The sequence below is a fragment of the Bos indicus genome, chromosome 4 (genome assembly GCF_029378745.1).
Source record: "Bos indicus isolate NIAB-ARS_2022 breed Sahiwal x Tharparkar chromosome 4, NIAB-ARS_B.indTharparkar_mat_pri_1.0, whole genome shotgun sequence".
In the NCBI taxonomy this organism is placed as follows: domain Eukaryota; kingdom Metazoa; phylum Chordata; class Mammalia; order Artiodactyla; family Bovidae; genus Bos; species Bos indicus.
Window position 1 is genome coordinate 72285966 of NC_091763.1, and position 18076 is coordinate 72304041.

The window sequence follows — 18076 nt, forward strand, 5'->3', positions numbered from 1 at the left end:
CTGCTGATGGACACCTAGGTTGCTTCCATGTCCTGGTGCACTGAGATGATCCAGAGGGATGGTACGCGGAGGGGGGAGGGAGGAGGGTTCAGGATGGGGAACACGTGTATACCTGTGGCAGATTCATGTTGATGTATGGCAAAACCAATACAATATTGTAAAGTAAAAAAATAAAAATAAAAAAATGCAAAAAAAAAAAAGAGAGACAGCTAGGCTCCACCCCCAGATTCTTTATAAAATCTAGAGTGGAGCCGAGAATTTGCATTTCAAATAAGCCTCCAGGTGATGCTGAGTCTGTTGATAGAGGGACCACACTCTGACATAAGGATTTCCTCTCTCAAGTAACATGAAATCTTGAGAGTAGTTCAAACACTCCAGAATTACCAGAAACATCAGTTCTTCTAACTTGCTGCTCCATCCTCCTAGTTCATGAGCTTCATCCTCAAAGTTACTTCATGATCCAAGGAGACTGCTCAGATTCTAACCACCAGGTTAGCTTCTAGGCAACAGGAAAAGGACAGGATAAAAGGATACATCTCCAGTCTAAGTCAGCTCCTTTAAAGGAGCCTTACTTTGCAAAATCTAGTCAAAAAGCTTAAACTAAAAAGCAAAATGATAAATGTATCTTTTAGCCAAGAACACTGCCATCCTAAACAAAACTGTTACATATTACTAAGGAAGAAAGGAAGATTAGATTTTTGAATAGGCATTTAGAGACTCTAACATACTACTTTAGTCTACATATCACCAAGCTCCAATCACCAAGTCAAACAAAACTTGGCCTATTTAATAAATCTGACCCATATGTTTCATCACTTTTTCTCTTTCTGTAGATCTTACTTTCATCACAGCTCACCTACTTTACCATAATATCCTTTTGATCACTCTCCCTACCTCTTATCCTGGTAGTAGGTAAAAGATGGATTTTGAGGGAGCCAAAGTGGTCTAAAATTCTTCAATAGCTCCACATTTCCTACAAAATTATAAGGTATGAGGTATTTTAGTATTTCATGTTATATCCCCCATATGACTATTCTCTATTAAACACAAGAAACTGCTTCTCCCCTCAGTGCTCTCATCATGCTTTCTCTGCTAAGAAGGTACTCTTGATCCTCCTTCACCTTCACTACTCATCCTTTACGATTTAACTATGGTAGTACCTCCTCCAGAAAGGTTTCCATGACACCCCTCTTCCACAGGATGAATATCCCTTCTGTGTAATCACATAAAATCTGTCCAGAGCTATCATTAGATATTCTACATTGTATTATGAAGATCTGTTTAGATCTCCAACTTTCTCAACATATGTATGTGCTTTTAAGTGTAAGGACCACATTAAATTTATCTTTATATTCCCAGAACTGGGAATAAAGCAGATGCCAACTACCATCTGTTAAACAAAAGTTAGCACCCTTCATCGTGAGCTGGCCTACATACTGTAATTCTGTATAGAACCTGTCCAACAATCTAATAATCTTTTCTATTACAAGTAATATAGGCTGATTATGCAATTTCAAAAAGTAACTACAGACATAAAATCCTTTCTTAACAACTCCAGTTAAATGAAATTTCAAAGTATACATTTTTTTTTTTTGCATAGCCAAACATCTTTTATTTTTCACAACTAGAATACCAAAGATACAACCCAACTAGCTCCAGAACACTTTCAGATTTTTTTTTATTTAACCAAACTAAACAAAGGTTTTAAAAGGAACATCTGCAATAACAAAAGAATACTAATCTATCAATCAAAGCTGGCTTCACCATTTCTTGTCTTTTCCTTATCTTTATCCAAGTTCTTCACCTTTAATTCTTCTTCCTCTTTTTTGGGGATGTATTCAGTATCTTTCTCTGAGTTTGGCATTGATTTTCCCTTTGGTAGCAAGAAACAGTCAGCATTCAAAACCTGCTCGGCAGTCATTGAACTTCTACAACAGATCAAGCTACAGAGGAGGGATTTGACATTATCATCCTGCAAGAAAAAAGAGATGTTACAAAGCAAAAATAAAATCAAAATGAATAAAAGGACAAACTTGTAAAAAGGAGTACCTAATTCAAAAATGATTTCAATTAATGATAACAGAGCTAAAGTCAATTTTTCCCATTTTTTTAAAAGCTTTTAACCAAAATCAACTAGTTTTTATTGGAAAGGGATTAATCTAGTATTAAAACAATGGAATCAAATGACAGGGGGGTAATGCAGAAGGGAAAAGAAAAGAATCACAACTGAAATATTTATCAAAAACAAGTGAAATTCCCAAAAAAACACCTAAGATTTTTTTTACTTTCCATTTTCCCTTTTTTTAGGGGACTAGTCAGAATTTGACACTGAAAATTTTACATTGAAGTGCCTCTGTCTGAAATAGTAGCCTCCTTTACTTGGTCAACTGCTTTTGGTTTCACTTATGAAATGATCTCTTGAAACACATGCACCACCACTAACATTATAATGATCATTATGGAGGTCAGAATTCATTATGTATCAGGATTTCAAAGAATGTTATTTTGTGTTATCACATGTTAATAACACTATAATGTTGTTCTTCCATTAATTCCACCACCCAAAGTATGCTTTTTGTTTTTTGTTCCCTATGGATGACTCTAATGAGAGCACATTTCATATGGAATAAAAATTACCTATTTACTCCTAGTGTCCTCTAAGGAGTATAAGACCAGAAATTCTACTTTCTCATTTCATCCCCAACAATGAGCACAGTGATAGAGCAGGTATTCAGTTTCCATCTGGTAACTGAATGAATGTCAATGCCCATACTGCATTCTACAGAGTATGTTTTTAAACATATTTAAAATGTTTAAGATACTGAGAGAGTCAATTCATTGGCAGGTTGATAAGAAGTCCAGGGGTCCCCAAGGAGAGAAGGGTCTGGGATTCTTGAGGAGATAGGGGTCTGGAATTCTCAAGGAGAAGGAAAGAACAAACCCTTTTCCCTCTACATTCCTTAGTCTTAGTCACATAAAACGTTTTTAATCTTTAAGCCTGATGTATCTATAACTGATGATCACACAACAAACAACTCAGTTTAAACTCTGTACTAAGGATTATATAACAACAATGTATCCTGCTTGAGGACAGTTTCTCCTTCCTGAAAACCTTCTGGCTAATCCTATTACCTTAAAATGTAAATTATGGGAGTGGGTCTAGTAAGATCTTTACAACCTCCAGATATTCTTTTGATTTACTGTAATAACTAATTAAAAAGCATGTAAAGTGAAGTCGCTCAGTCGTGTCCGACTCTTTGCGACCCCATGGACTGCAGCCCACCAGGCTCCTCTGTCCACAGGATTCTCCAAGCAAGAATACTGGAGTGGGTTGCCATTTCCTTCTCCAGGGGATCTTCCCAACCCAGGAATTGAACCCAGGTTTCCTGCATTGCAGGCAGCGTCTGCCTGTGTTTGTTACATAAAAAGTATGTAACTCCCTTGCTAACACAAGCAAGGGGGTACTCTTTCTGCCCCCTTCTGATGTCTATGTCAGAAGCTTTCTCTATCTTTTATACTTCAGTAAAACTTTATTACATAAAAGCTCTGAGCAATCAAGACTCGTCTCTGGTCCCAGATTGAATTATTCTCCTCTGGAGGCGAAGAATCCCAGCGTCTTTCCTGGTTCAGCAACAACCTTTCAATAGTTATCTTTAGTATGTATTGTTTTTATTGTTTAGTCACTGTGTGTGTCTGATTCATTTGTGACCTCGTGGACTGTGGCCTGCTAGACTCCTCTGTCATGGGATTTTCCAGGTAAGGAGACTGGAGTGGGTTGTCATTTCCTTGGGATCTTCCTAAGCCAGGGACAGAACCTGTGTCTCCTGCATTGGGAGACAAATCCTTTACCACTAAGTCACCCGGAAAGCCCAATGAGATACTAGTATACATCTGTAAGAATGGCCACAACCCAAAATACTGACTGAATAGCAGTCAGGCTGTGGAGCAACTCTCATTTATTGCTGATGGCAACCAAAACTCAAAAATGGTACTTAGAAGACAGTTCTATATTATTTAAAACTACTATTAAAAACTATACTATTTAAAAATACTATTACCATATAATCCAACAATTGCACTCCAAGGAAATAAAAACTTATGTCCACACAAAAACCTGCACATGGATGTTTACTGCAGTTTCATTCATAATTTGTCAAAACCTGGAAACAACCAAGTTGTCCTTCGGTAGGTGAACGTATAAATAGACTGTGGTAGATACAGATAATGGATAAAGGCTAAGAATAAATGAACTATCAAACCATAAAAAGATGTGAAGGAATCTTACGTGCATACGATTATGTGGAAAAAAGCCAATTTTAAGAGGCTACATACTGTATGATTCCAACTACATGACATTCTGGAAAAGTCAAAACTATGGAGACAAGAAAAATATCAGGCTTCAGGGGTTTGGAGAAAGTAGAGATTAACAGGTAGACTATAGAGGATTTTTAGGGCAGTGAAAATACTCTGTATATTAATGGTAGATACATGGCATTATACATGTGTTCAAACTTTAAGAATGTACCACACTAAGAGTAAGCCCTAATATAAATGATGGACTTAAGGCAACAACGATGTGTCAATGGAGGTATCAACTGCAACAAATAACTCTGGGAGGGAATGTTGATAATGGATAAACTGTGTGTAAGAGAGAAGGAGATACATGGGAAATCTCTACCTTCTATTCACTTTTTCTATAAATCTTAAAATTGCTCTTAAAGCCATAAAAGCAGTTGTAAAACATAAAATAAATAATTTCTTTAAAAAAAACTGGCAAGAGAACTTTTACAGCCTGATCATTATACTTAAAAAAAAATTATTATTATTTTTTGGCTGCACTGGATCTTCATTGCTGCGTGAGACCTTTCTCTATTTGTGCTAAGAGGGGCTGTTTTCTAGTTGTGATGTGTGGGCTTCTCACTGTGCTGGCTTCTCGTTGCAGAACAAGGGCTCTAGGGCATGCGGGCTTCAGCAGTTGCAACCCACAGCCTTAGCTGCCCTGCAATATGTGAAATCTTCCCAGACCAGGGAGCAAACCCATGTCCCCTGCAATGGTAGGAGGATTTGTAACCACTGAACCACCAGGGAAGGTCATTATACTTTATAGACTTGTTTACTGCCATATTTAACCCCTTAACATCTAGTCACACTGGGGATGATTCCATTACAAAAGACTTTAATATTTTCGTGTCTTAGTTCAGATACTGTCTTTACCTGAAATGTCTAGTACCTCATTCTAACTTTCATAAAATCCTAATTCAACCTTGAAGATTCACTTCAAATAACTATGTGGTGGCATTCATGAACAGCTTCTTCCCTCCATCTTTTCCTGACAAATTAAATATTAGCTTCCACCAAACTATTTTCTTAATACTCTATATATACAGATATTGGTTGTTTACTTGTTCATATTTCTAAATGATTAATTTCTTCAATGTTTCAATCCTAAAAAGCAGACCCTAGTTCAATTCCTGATATAGAACAGATACTCAAAATATGTTGGTTGTATACATATGTATATCTCAAAGCAATATGAATAACATAGACGTATGACAAAGAAAAGATACAGCTGCTGCTGCTGCTGCTGCTAAGTCGCTTCAGTCATGTCTGACTCTGTGCGACCCCACAGACGGCAGCCCACCAGGCTCCTCGGGCCCTGGGATTCTCCAGTCAAGAACACTGGAGTGGGTTGCCATTTCCCTCTCCAATGCATGAAAATGAAAAGTGAAAGTGAAGTCGCTCAGTCGTGTCCGACTCTTAGCGACCCCATGGACTGCAGCCTACTAGGTGCGTCCGTCCATGAGATTTTCCAGGCAAGAGTACTGGAGTGGGGTGCCACTGCCTTCTCTGAAAGATACAGCTAGGTACTTATAAAAAGTAGTAGAACACTAATTTTAATAAAATATTATCTTTGAAGATACAGAAACTACTGCTTTTCCTTAATTATTACACAGACTATATAATTTATTTGAAAAATTCCAGTAGTAATCTCTAGCAATAAGTTTCTGGCAATGGTGTAAGTAGGGCACTTGAATATTTTCAGTACTTCTTTACTGGGAATGTTATTTGTATTCTTACAAAAATTAGAGGACTTCTTCAGTTAAGTAAGTTGATACTACTGCTCACACCTATATCACAGGTTTCCAACAAGTAAATGACAAAAAGGTCACATACCAAATGAAACTGATCCATCTTTGGGATTCCATCCTCATTAGTTTCAAATTCCTGATTCTGAACTGAAAGCTGTTAAAGAAATGAGAATGAATAAATTCCATACATACTAAAATACCGATCCTACAGCAAAGGCAACTCTGAAACTGTTCAGGTTCTAGAGAGAAGAGAAGAACTCAAAGAAAGCATATTAGTCCTTGCAAAACAAAAAAAACTTTCATAATAATAACTACAAAACAGTCCCTGGGGTCCCTAACATACCAATGCACACACTCTAAGCACATTTAATACTTCATTTTACAAGCAAATATATTAAAATGTAGTGGCTTATAAGGTGTTGGTTTCACCAATACTCATACGTTAAACACAATTTATCATGCAAGTTTCCTTCTTCCCTAATACCTGTGTTCAAGAAATTCTTGTTAAAATTTTATGAATTATTAAATATGAAGAATTTCTTACATGTACAAAGATAACTCTAAATCCCATGTATCCATCACCCAGCCCTGACAACCATCAACCAATGACCACTTTTGCCCTATGTACAAATCCACGCATATTATTTTTGAGGCAAATTCTACACATCTCATAATTTTATCTCTAAATATTTTAGTAGATACTTCTAAAAGATCAAGTCTTATTTTGACATAATCACAAAATCACACTTGTTGTTCTGTCACTAAGTTGTGTCTGACTCTTTGCGAACCCAGGACCTGTAGCACACCAGGTTTTCCTGTCCTCCACTATCTCCCAGAGTTTGTTCAAACTCCTGTGCGTTGAGTCAGTGATGCTATTCAATCATCTCATCCTCTGCTGCCTGCTTCTCCTCCTGTCCTCAGTCTTTTGCAGCACCAAGGTCATTTCCAATGAACCAGCACTTTGCATCAGGTGGCCAAAGTATTGGCGCTTTAGCATCAATTCTTCCAATTATATTAAGGATTGATTTCCTTTAGGATTGACTGGTTTGATTTCCCTTCAGTCCAAGGGATTCTCTAGAGTCTTCTCCAGCACCACAATTGGAAAGCATCAATTCTGTGGTGCTCAGCCTTCTTTATGGTCAAACTCTCACATCCATACATGACTACTGGAAAAACCATAGCTTTGATTATACAGTCCTTTATTGGCAAAGTGATGTCTCTGCTTTTTTACTTGCTATCTATATTTTTCATTGTTTTTTCTTCCAAGGAACAAGCATCTTTTAATTTCATGGCTGCAGTCACCATCCACAGTGATTTTGGCACCCAAGAAAATAAAATCTGTCACTGTTTCCACTCTTCCCTACCTATCTGCCATGAAGAGATATTTCTAAAAGATAAAGTCTTATTTTGACAGAATCACAATACATTAAAAATTAATATAAAATATCAAGTTTTCAAATTTTTAATCATCTCATACTTGTACTTTTATATCATTTAAATTCAGATCCAAATAAATTCCATATATAATAATTAAAAAATGAGCAAAGCCACTTCTAATCTCTTCCTGTTCCTCATCACTAAGTACAACTATAAAGGTTGGAGATAACATAACATATAATCAAAGGAGAGCTCCACAGGTCAAAAGAGGAAGGCAAACTGATGAAAAGTCCCAGAACTGGACTACAACATAATGACAAGGCATCTTCTGACTTTCTTTCACTAAAAAGAGATAAATTCTCATTTTGACACAATCACAGTATCACAATAAAAATTAGGAATTCTCTTTAATACACAGTTTTTTAAAAAAGATGACTCAAATAGGGTAAACTCAAAGAAAACTACATTTCTAAAAACAAAGTAAATTAATGAAATTAATGAAGACTAATGAAATTAACAAAAATTAATAACATTTATGAAAACTGAAAGCAAAGAAAAATTTTAAGTGAAAATAAGCGTAAGAAACATTACCTACACGGTAATAGAAATTTGAATAAAGGAAAATTTCTCATGCAAAACCATGGAAACAATAAGTGGCACATTCTCAACCGATAAAAAGAAAGAACTTTCAACCACAAATTCTGTATTCAGTGAAACTCTCAGGAAAGAAGGTGAAATCAAGCAGTTTTCAGATGATGGAAAACTAAAGGAATTTGTCACTGTTAAAGAATGGCTAAAGGAAATACTTCAAACAGAAAGGAAATAATTTTTCTAAAAAAGGAGTATTGGAGCATTAGAAAAGAGGAAATGACAATGTAAAGAACAGACACATGAATAAATACCAAAGACTTTCCTTCCTATCATGAGTTTCCTAAATCATATATGATGACTGAAACAGAAGTTATAACACTATTTTGATGTTCAACAGAATGATATTTAAAAGTGGGGTGGGTAAAGCAACTTAAATAGAAGGCTTCAGCACTTTGGTCAAACTGTTAAAACACTCATACCAGTAGAATAGGGGTAGACACACAACTGTGAAAAAAGCTATTATCAAAAAGACAAGAAAGAACAAGTATTGCAGAGGATGTGGGAAAAAAGGAACCTTGGAACCTTTGTAGACTATTGATGAGACCGTAAATTAGTGCAGCTGCTGTGTAAAACAGTAGAGAGAATCCTCAATTAGGAACAGAACTTTTATATGACTCAGCTATTTTACTTCTGAATATTTATCCAAATAACACAAAACCACTTATTACCAGCCATGGGGATTTGGGACAAATCATCTCATTTCTCTTTACCTCAGGTTCCTCACTTATAAGGATAATGTAAGAATTAAAGTGGTTAAATACTTAAAAATAACTGATGCATGGCACACACTCCATGAGTGTTATCTACTTTTTTTAAATTTCAGGTAACTTAGAACATATTAGTAAAGTAAGGCTCAAAATTCTCCAAGCCAGGCTTCAGCAATATGTGAACCGTGAACTTCCAGATGTTCAAGCTGGTTTTAGAAAATGGAGAGGAACCAGAGATCAAATTGTCAACATCCACTGGATCATTGAAAAAGCAAGAGTTTGAAGAGGAACTAAAAAGCCTCTTGATGAAACTTAAAGAGGAGAGTGAAAAAGTTGGCTTAAAGCTCAACATTCAGAAAACGAAGATCATGGCATCTGGTCCCATCACGTCATGGGAAATAGATGGGGAAACAGTGGAAACAGCGTCAGACTATTTTTTGGGGCTCCAAAATCATTGCAGATAATGACTGCAGTCAGGAAATTAAAAGACGCTTACTCCTTGGAAGGAAAGTTATGACCAACCTAGATAGCATATTAAAAAGAAGAGATATTACTTTGCCAACAAAGGTCCGTCTAGTCAAGGCTATGGTTTTTCCAGTGGTCATGTATGGATGTGAGAGTTGGACGGTGAAGAAAGCTGAGCGCTGAAGAACTGATGCTTCTGAACTGTGGTGCTAGAGAAGACTCTTTTGAGTCTCTTGGACTGCAAGGAGATCCAACCAGTCCATCCTAAAGGAGACCAGTCCTGGATGTTCATTGGAAGGACTGATGATGAAGCTGAAACTCCAATACTTTGGCCACCTCATGCGAAGAGTTGACTCATTGGAAAAGACCTTGATGATGGGAGGGATTGGGGGCAGGAGGAGAAGGGGAAGACAGAGAATGAGATGGCTGGATGGCATCACTGACTCGATGCACATTGAGTTTGGGTGAACTCTGGGAGTTGGTGATGGACAGGGAGGCCTGGCATGCTGCGATTCATGGTGTCGCAAGGAGTCAGACACAACTGAGCAACTGGATTGAACTGAACTGAACTAGAACATATAGTCAGCAATGTATATACTATCTCTATGAGGATCCCTGGTCTTATTACCAAGAACAACTATAATTAAATATTGACAATAGTTGAATCTGGCTGAAGATAAGGGGTTTCCTTATTTCTTCCTTTGCTTTAAATATGTACAACTTTCCACAATAGTTAAGACAATAACTGTGCTTGTCCTACTGCCTGACTTGCTTTTACCTGAGGGATGATTATTTGTACAACAGATTAGGTTTCTCATAATGGTTGGAAGAAAGATAAGAGCTATCCTAGTGACTCATTCATCAGGGATGGGAAATGGGCTTGTTTATAAATACCAACTCTGTTCAGTCAGTGCTACTTCTTAATGGGTGCTGTTTGAGGTCATATATAAGAGCTCAGCGAACATGATTATTATGTTGCAGGGTCTACTATGAGCACAGAAGAAAGGAATGGCAACATACACATTGTATATTATCAGCTTTAAATAGGTTTTTGTGGTGTGCATTTTGAAGCACTCCCATTCATGGCTCCACTTTATATCCACATCCTTTTTTTCTTTCTTCTCATCTTCAATATATAATGTCCTGTTCTGTTTTCAATACCCCCATGAACTGCCTTATAGCCTTTCTGGAACAAGACAAGGTATTTTGTAAAAATGAAGGTAAAGTTAGCCAGAAGGAAGCTCTGGCAAAAGGACTAGATTACTTTTTTAAAAATTAATTGATGTATTTTTAATTGGAGGAACACTGTTTTACAATTCTGTGTCGGTTTCTGTTGTGCAACAATGCAAATCATTCAAGATTTACTCTTAAATGTGAGAATCACAACAAACAGGTGACACAAGAAGTTATGAAAATAAAAGACACCAGCCAAGGGAGGTCTGTAAGTGAAAACTTCAGCAGGTTGTGAGCTAAGTCCTTAGAAATGCTAATGTTTAATAGATAGGCAGTACTAAAGAGGATTAAAAGAAATGCCCAAATATAAAGCAAAAAAAAGAATTTAGTAGGTGGTGTATCATAGAAAATAATTACTGTAGATATTTTTGCAGCTAGATCAGACTTACCCATAATTTTAGGCTGAAGGAAAGGTGAAAAGTAAGAAAAATAGACTAAAGATACAGTGAAGGTCAAGGGCACATCCGGAAGGCTTGCAATGGAGGAGGAGCACTTTTATTCTCTGAGACAGGAGTAGAAGACAGAAAACTGGGTAAAGACACAACCAGTTTGTAAACAGAAGCACTGAAATTCGATGGAAAGCACATTACCATGATCTCAGTTTCTGTTTTTCTTTTTTTAAGGCCAAGGTCTACTTAAATGAATGGGGATGAAATTTAGGCAGGGGCCTGAGGATAGCAGTTAAAGGTTTAAGTAATCATTGAAGGAAATATGAGAATGAACAGGCTGTGGGCAGGTTAAACGACTAAAAAAAAGCTCTGAGACCTAACAGAACTGAGACTGATGGGATGTCAACATTCTTCAAAAACATTCACTTCCCGTGGTATTCAAGGGCTCCCATTTCACACTAGTATCCACTTTTAAATCCGAATAAAAACAATCAACAAACCTAAGATGACCCAGAAAGGTGGAAATGAGAAGGTAAAATGGAAAGAAGAAGGTGAAGTGACAAGGAACCTTGGGACTTAAGAAATGATACAATGGTGAAATCCGAGGGTTTTATTTTTGACTCTGCTATATCTCACACTGGATGCTAGAGAAGTCTGCAACCCAGAAATGGCAAGAGCCACAGAACAAAAAAGTCCCAAGAAAAGCCTACTACATCTAGTCAAAGGACTGGGAATAGGGTCTTGTAGAACAGAAAATGTTTTTGGTTCAGTTCAGTAGCTCAGTCATGTCTGACTCTTTGTGACCCCATGAACCCCAGCATGTCAGGCCTCCCTGTCCATCATCAACTCCCAGAGTTTACCCAAACTCATCTCCATTGAGTCGGTGATGCCATCCAGCCATCTCATCCTCTGTCATCCGCTTCTCCTCCTGCCCTCAATCTTTCCCGCATCAGGGTCTTTTCAAATGACTCAGCTCTTCGCATCAGGTGGCCAAAGTATTGGAGTTTCAGTTTCAACATCAGTCCTTCCAATGAACACTCAGGACTGATCTCCTTTAGGATGGACTGGTTGAATCTCCTTGCAGTCCAAGGGACTCTCAAGAGTCTTCTCCAACACCACAGTTCAAAAGCATCAATTCCTCGGTGCTCAGCTTTCTTTACAGTCCAACTCTCACATCCATGCATGACTACTGGAAAAACCACAGCCTTGACTAGACGGATCTTTGTTGACAAAGTAATGTCTCTGCTTTTTAATATGCTGTCTAGGTTGGTAATAACTTTCCTTCCAAGGAGGAAGCTTTTAATTTTGTCTTTTAATTTCATGGCTGCAATCACCATCTGCAGTGATTTTGGAGCCCCCCAAAATAAAGTAAGCCACTGTTTCTCCATCTATTTACCACGAAGTGACGGAACCAGCAAATTTGGAAAACTCAGCAGTGGCCACAGGACTGGAAAAGGTCAGTTTTCATTCCAATCCCAAAGAAAGGCAATGCCAAAGAATGCTCAAACTACCACACAATTGCACTCATCTCACACGCTAGTAAAGTAATGCTCAAAATTCTCCAAGCCAGGTTTCAGCAATATCTGAACTGTGAACTTCCTGATGTTCAAGCTGGTTTTAGAAAAGGCAGAGGAACCAGAGATCAAATGCCAACATCCGCTGGATCATCAAAAAAGCAATAGAGTTCCAGAAAAACATCTATTTCTGCTTCATTGACTATGCCAAAGCCTTTGACTGTGTGGATCACAATAAACTGGGAAATTCTGAAAGAGATGGGAATACCAGACCACCTGATCTGCCTCTTGAGAAATTTGTATGCAGGTCAGGAAGCAACAGTTAGAACTGGACATGGAACAACAGACTGGTTCCAAATAGGAAAAGGAGTACATCAAGGCTGTAATACTGTCACCCTGCTTATTTAACTTCTCTGCAGAGTACATCATGAGAAACGCTGGGCTGGAAGAAGCACAAGCTGGAATCAAGATTACCAGGAGAAATATCAATAACCTCAGATATGCAGATGACACCACCCTTACGGCAGAAAGTGAAGAGGAACTCAAAAGCCTCTTGATGAAAGTGAAAGTGGAGAGTGAAAAAGTTGGCTTAAAGCTCAACATTCAGAAAACGAAGATCATGGCATCTGGTCCCATTACTTCATGGGAAATAGATGGGGAAAACAGTGGAAACAGTGTCAGACTTTATGTTTTTGGGCTCCAAAATCACTGCAGATGGTGACTGCAGCCATGAAATTAAAAGATGCTTACTCCTTGGAAGGAAAGTTATGACCAGCCTAGATAGCATGTTCAAAAGCAGAGACATTACTTTGCCAACAAAGGTCCATCTAGTCAAGCCTATGGTTTTTCCTGTGGTCATGTATGGATGCGAGAGTTGGACTGTGAAGAAGGCTGAGCACCAAAGAACTGATGCTTTTGAACTGTGGTGTTGGAGAAGACTCTTGAGAGTCCCTTGGACTGCAAGGAGATCCAACCAGTCCATTCTGAGGAAATCAGCCCTGGGATTTCTTTGGAAGGAATGATGCTAAAGCTGAACCTCCAGTACTTTGGCCACCTCATGCGAAGAGTTGACTCATTGGAAAAGACTCTGATGCTGGGAGGGATTGGGGGCAGGAGGAGAAGGGGACGACAGAGGATGAGATGGCTGGATGGCATCACTGACTAGATGGACGGAGTTGGTGACGGACAGGGAGGCCTGAGGTGTTGCGATTCATGGGCTCGAAACGAGTCGGACAGGACTGAGCAACTGAACTGAACTGAACTGATGGGACCAGATGCCATGATCTTAGTTTTCTGAATGATGAGCTTTAAGCCAACCTTTTCACTCTTCTCTTTCATCAAGAGGCTATTTAGTTCTTCTTCGCTTTCTGCCCTAAGGGTGGTGTCCTCTGCATATCTGAGGTTATTGATATTTCTCCCAGCAATCTTGATTCCAGCTTGTGCTTCTTCCAGCCCAGCGTTTCTCATGATGTACTCTGCATATAAGTTAAATAAGCAGGGTGACGATCTACAGCCTTGACGTATTTCTTTTCCTATTTGGAACCAGTCTGTTGTTCCATGTCCAGTTCTAACTGTTGCTTCCTGACCTGCATAGTTTCTTAAGAAGCACATCAGGTGGTCTGGTATTCCCATCTCTGTCAGAATTTTCCAGTTTATTGTGATCCACACAGTAAAAGGCTTTGGCATAGTCAATAAAGCAGAAATAGATGTTCCTCTGGAACTCTCTTGCTTTTTCAATGACCCAGCAGACGTTGGCAATTTGATCTCTGGTTCCTCTGCCTTTTCTAAAACCAGCTTGAACATCTGGAAATTCACAGTTCACATATTGCTGAAGCCTGTCTTGGAGAATTTTGAGCATTACTTTACTAGCATGTGAGATGAGTGCAACTGTGTGGTAGTTTGGGCATTCTTTGGAATTGCCTTTCTTTGGGAATGGAATGAAAACTGACCTTTTCCAGTCCTGTGGCCACTGCTGAGTTTTCAAAATTTGCTGGCATATTGAGTGCAGCACTTTCACAGCATCATCTTTCAGGATTTGAAAGAGCTCAACTGGAATTCCATCACCTCTACTGGCTTTGTTCGTAGTGATGCTTCCTAAGGCCCACTGGCCTTCACATTCCAGGATGTCTGGCTCTAGGTGAGTGATCACACCATCGTGATTATCTGGGTCATGAAGATCTTTTTTGTATAGTTCTTCTGTGTATTCTTGCCACCTCTTCTTAATTATCTTCTGCTTCTGTTAGGTCCATACCCTTTCTGTCTTTATTAAGCCCATCTTTGCATGAAATGTTCCCTTGGTATCTCTCATTTTCTATTTTTTCCCTCTATTTCTTTGCACTGATCGCTGAGGAAGGCTTTCTTATCTCTCCTTGCTCTTCTTTGGAACTCTGCATTCAAATGGGTATATCTTTCCTTTGCTTTTCACTTCTCTTCTTTTCACTGCTATTTGTAAGGCCTCCTCAGACAGCCATTTTGCTTTTTTGCTTTTCTTTTTCTTGGGGATGGTCTTGATCCCTGTCTCCTGTAGAATATCGCAAACCTCCGTCCATAGTTCATCAGTCACTTTGTGTATCAGATCTAGTCCCTTAAATCTATTACTCATTTCCACTGTATAATCATAAGGGATTTGATTTAGGTCATATCTGAATGGTCTAGTGGTTTTCCCCACTTTCTTCAATTTAAGTCTGAATTTGGCAATAAGGAGTTCATGATCTGAGCCACAATCTGCTCCCAGTCTTATTTTAGCTGACTGTATAGAGCTTCTCCATCTTTGGCTGCAAAGAATATAGTCATAGTCTCTATTCCAGCCAAATACCAAGGGAAAAACTGTGTCAGGAAAGCTGAGTGGGGAGTTGGACCTCCACCCTAACCATCAACAAAGAGGCAGAACAAAGTTGTATATGATGGCACTAGCTTCAATCTACCCAAACTGGTACTGCCAATGGGACCCAGCAGAGAGGTATCTTCTACTCTGCCCTCAGCAGCAACAAAGCAGAAAAAGTAGTGTAGGCACTCTTAGCCAGCACTCTATTTTCCCTCTCTATTCCCCAAGGGTCAGCAGGACCACGCCAGTGGAAATGAAACTTATACCCTCACAAGGCAGCAACAAGGCAGTAATAGTTTAACACTTTGCTCCCCCTCTCCCCAGTATCAACAGGAGTCAATAGAGAGATGATTTCCTCTCCTACCCACCAGGGAAAAGAAGAGGTAAAGCAGAGTGCAAATCAGCATTTCACTTTTGCTGAGGTGGTGTCAGCTGAGCTCAGAGGTGAGCTGCAGATCTAATTTCATCTGAAACTGTACACTACACCTATACAAGGTAACTGTCTGCAAAGAAAAAAAAAAGACTAAATAGGATGCACAGTCTCAGAACATAATACCAGAAATGTTCAGGCTACAGTTAAAAATCACGTCAAACTAAAAACCAACAAGATCTTAAATGAGAAAAAGATAATCAACAGACATCAAGATGACACAGATATAGGGATTATCTGACAAAGATTTTAAAATAACCATCATAACAATGCTCAGAGACCAATTAGAAACCTGCATGAAAGAAAAAAAAAGAAAGCCTCAGCAAAGAAGACAGAAGCAATAGAGAAAATCAAATAGAAATTTTAGAACTGAAAAACAACAAGAGAACAACAGAAAGAAAAAACTCACTGGACTGGCTCAATATAGAATAAATATGACAATGGAAAGCACCAATGAGATTGAAGACAGAAATACCACGAAATACCCAATTTGAACAAGAGAAAGAAAATGAGCAGAGACTCAGGACCTGTGGGACAATAACAAAAGATTCAAAATGTGTATCATCAATCTCAGAAAAAAAGGAGAGTGTAAGACTAACAAACTACAGGAGTAATACCTGAACCAAATTTTACATATTTGCTGAAAAACAAACAAAGTGCACCTGAACAAACCCCAAAGTTAAACCCAAAGAAATCCATGCTAAGACACATCATAATCAAACTTCAGAAAAATACTGACAGAAAAAAATCTTAAAACCAGATGGAGAGAAAAATTACCTACAGAGGAATAATGATTCAAATAACAATGGATTTTTCACGAGACCAAGAAGGTCCAAAAAAAGCTGAATAGCATTTTTTAAGCAATGAAAAAAAAGAACTATAAACTCGGAATTCTGTACCAGCAAAAAATATTCTTCAGAAATGAAGGTGCAGTTAAGATGCTCTCCGATGAAGGAAAACTAAAGACTTTTTGATCAGGGGACTTACCTTAAAAGAATGGCAAAAACAAGTTCTTAAAACAGAAAGGAAATGATAAAAGAAGAAACACTGTAACATCAGGAACAAGAAAGAACAAAGAAAAGAGTAAAAACATGGGTAGACATTATAAATGATCCCTCAATTCACACTTTGAGAAGTGAATTCCACGTTGTCTGCATTTAGATCCAATAAGAAATCAATGATAAGTCTGAGATTCTTGGCTGGATCTCAGAGCAAGTTCAGAAACATGAAATTCCTGCACAGAGGGCATTAAGAGATGTCAGTAGTTCCATTCAGCTAGGAACCCTTAATCCTCCTACACCCAACTCCATAATAATGAGATCTATTCCACTCAGTCTACTTAATTATGATGTTAGAATCACTTTCAGATTTTAAGGGGCTGCCATCCATTTTCCTTCTCTGAGATTTTCTCTTAATTGGAGTATTTTTTGAGAGGCACTCATCATTGATCACATTACCTGAGTCTAAAAGGAAAAACAAGACATGGAATATTACTTTTCCCTTGTCTCTCATTTTGGGATTAAATATCAAAATGAAGCATAATGTGCCAAAGGTATACCTGAACTCTAAATGTAAGTGTTACATCCATTCAAGACTTTCTAGAAGGAGGACATCTCATCAAAGAACTCAAGGTTGGAGATGTCTTAATAGGGCACTGTAAAATGTAAGGGTCTTCACAGTAGTCACTGCAATGGCACTTAGCAGCTTATCTCTGAAGCCTGAGCCCCTTTTGCAACTGTTCATCAATTGGCTTCAGTGAAGGCTGTACCTCCAAGGCTGAATATGTGATGTGAATGTAGCAGGTGGTCCTGCATGGAGCCTCAAGACACAGAAATTCTGCAACAAGGCATCACTTAAGAAGTGGTATCCTTCTCTGACTCTCACATGCCTAATGTCTACACTTTGGATAATGATGTGCTCCCTTCACACAATTGTTTAGGAGAACGCAATGAGATAAAGTTCAAAAAGTACTTAATAAGTACTTTAGTTACTTATTATGTGCTCCCAACAAAGGAGGATGTTATCACCATGTTATAAATAGACATAATAACGTCCTTAAAGTCGCTCAGTCGTGTCCGACTCTTTGCCACCCCGTGGACTATCCAGGCCAGAATACTGGAGTGGGTAGCCTTTCCCTTCTCCAGGGGATCTTCCCAACTCAGGGATAGAACCCAGGTCTCCCGCATTGCAGGTGGATTCTTGGATTTGCATACCAGTTGAGCCACAAGGGAAGCCCAGTAATGTCCTTAAATGAATAAATATAATGTTTAGTCATACTTTGAAGAAAAATCAAATACATGTATCTTTTATAAAGTTATTCTCAAGAAATAAAACCTTAAAGGGAAAAGATTTTTCTAAAAGCATATAAAGCAGATTACAAAACATCTAAAAGTGAAG

The 18076-nt window shown here is 38.3% G+C and overlaps 1 protein-coding gene across 4 annotated transcripts in view; it reads right to left on the reverse strand.

Annotated features, from left to right (window-relative positions):
* Positions 1 to 1654: 1654 nt before the first annotated feature.
* Positions 1655 to 18076, reverse strand: part of STK31 (serine/threonine kinase 31) — an 85431-nt gene continuing 69009 nt past the window's right edge. For all 4 annotated transcript variants that reach the window (XM_070787944.1, XM_070787943.1, XM_070787941.1 and 1 more), the window contains exons 23-24: positions 6175 to 6243; positions 1655 to 1972 (exon numbers count right to left, since the gene is read on the reverse strand). In XM_070787944.1, coding sequence (XP_070644045.1) covers positions 1745 to 1972; positions 6175 to 6243 — 297 coding nt within the window. In that variant the 3' untranslated portion in view covers positions 1655 to 1744. The remainder of the gene's footprint in view (positions 1973 to 6174; positions 6244 to 18076) is intronic.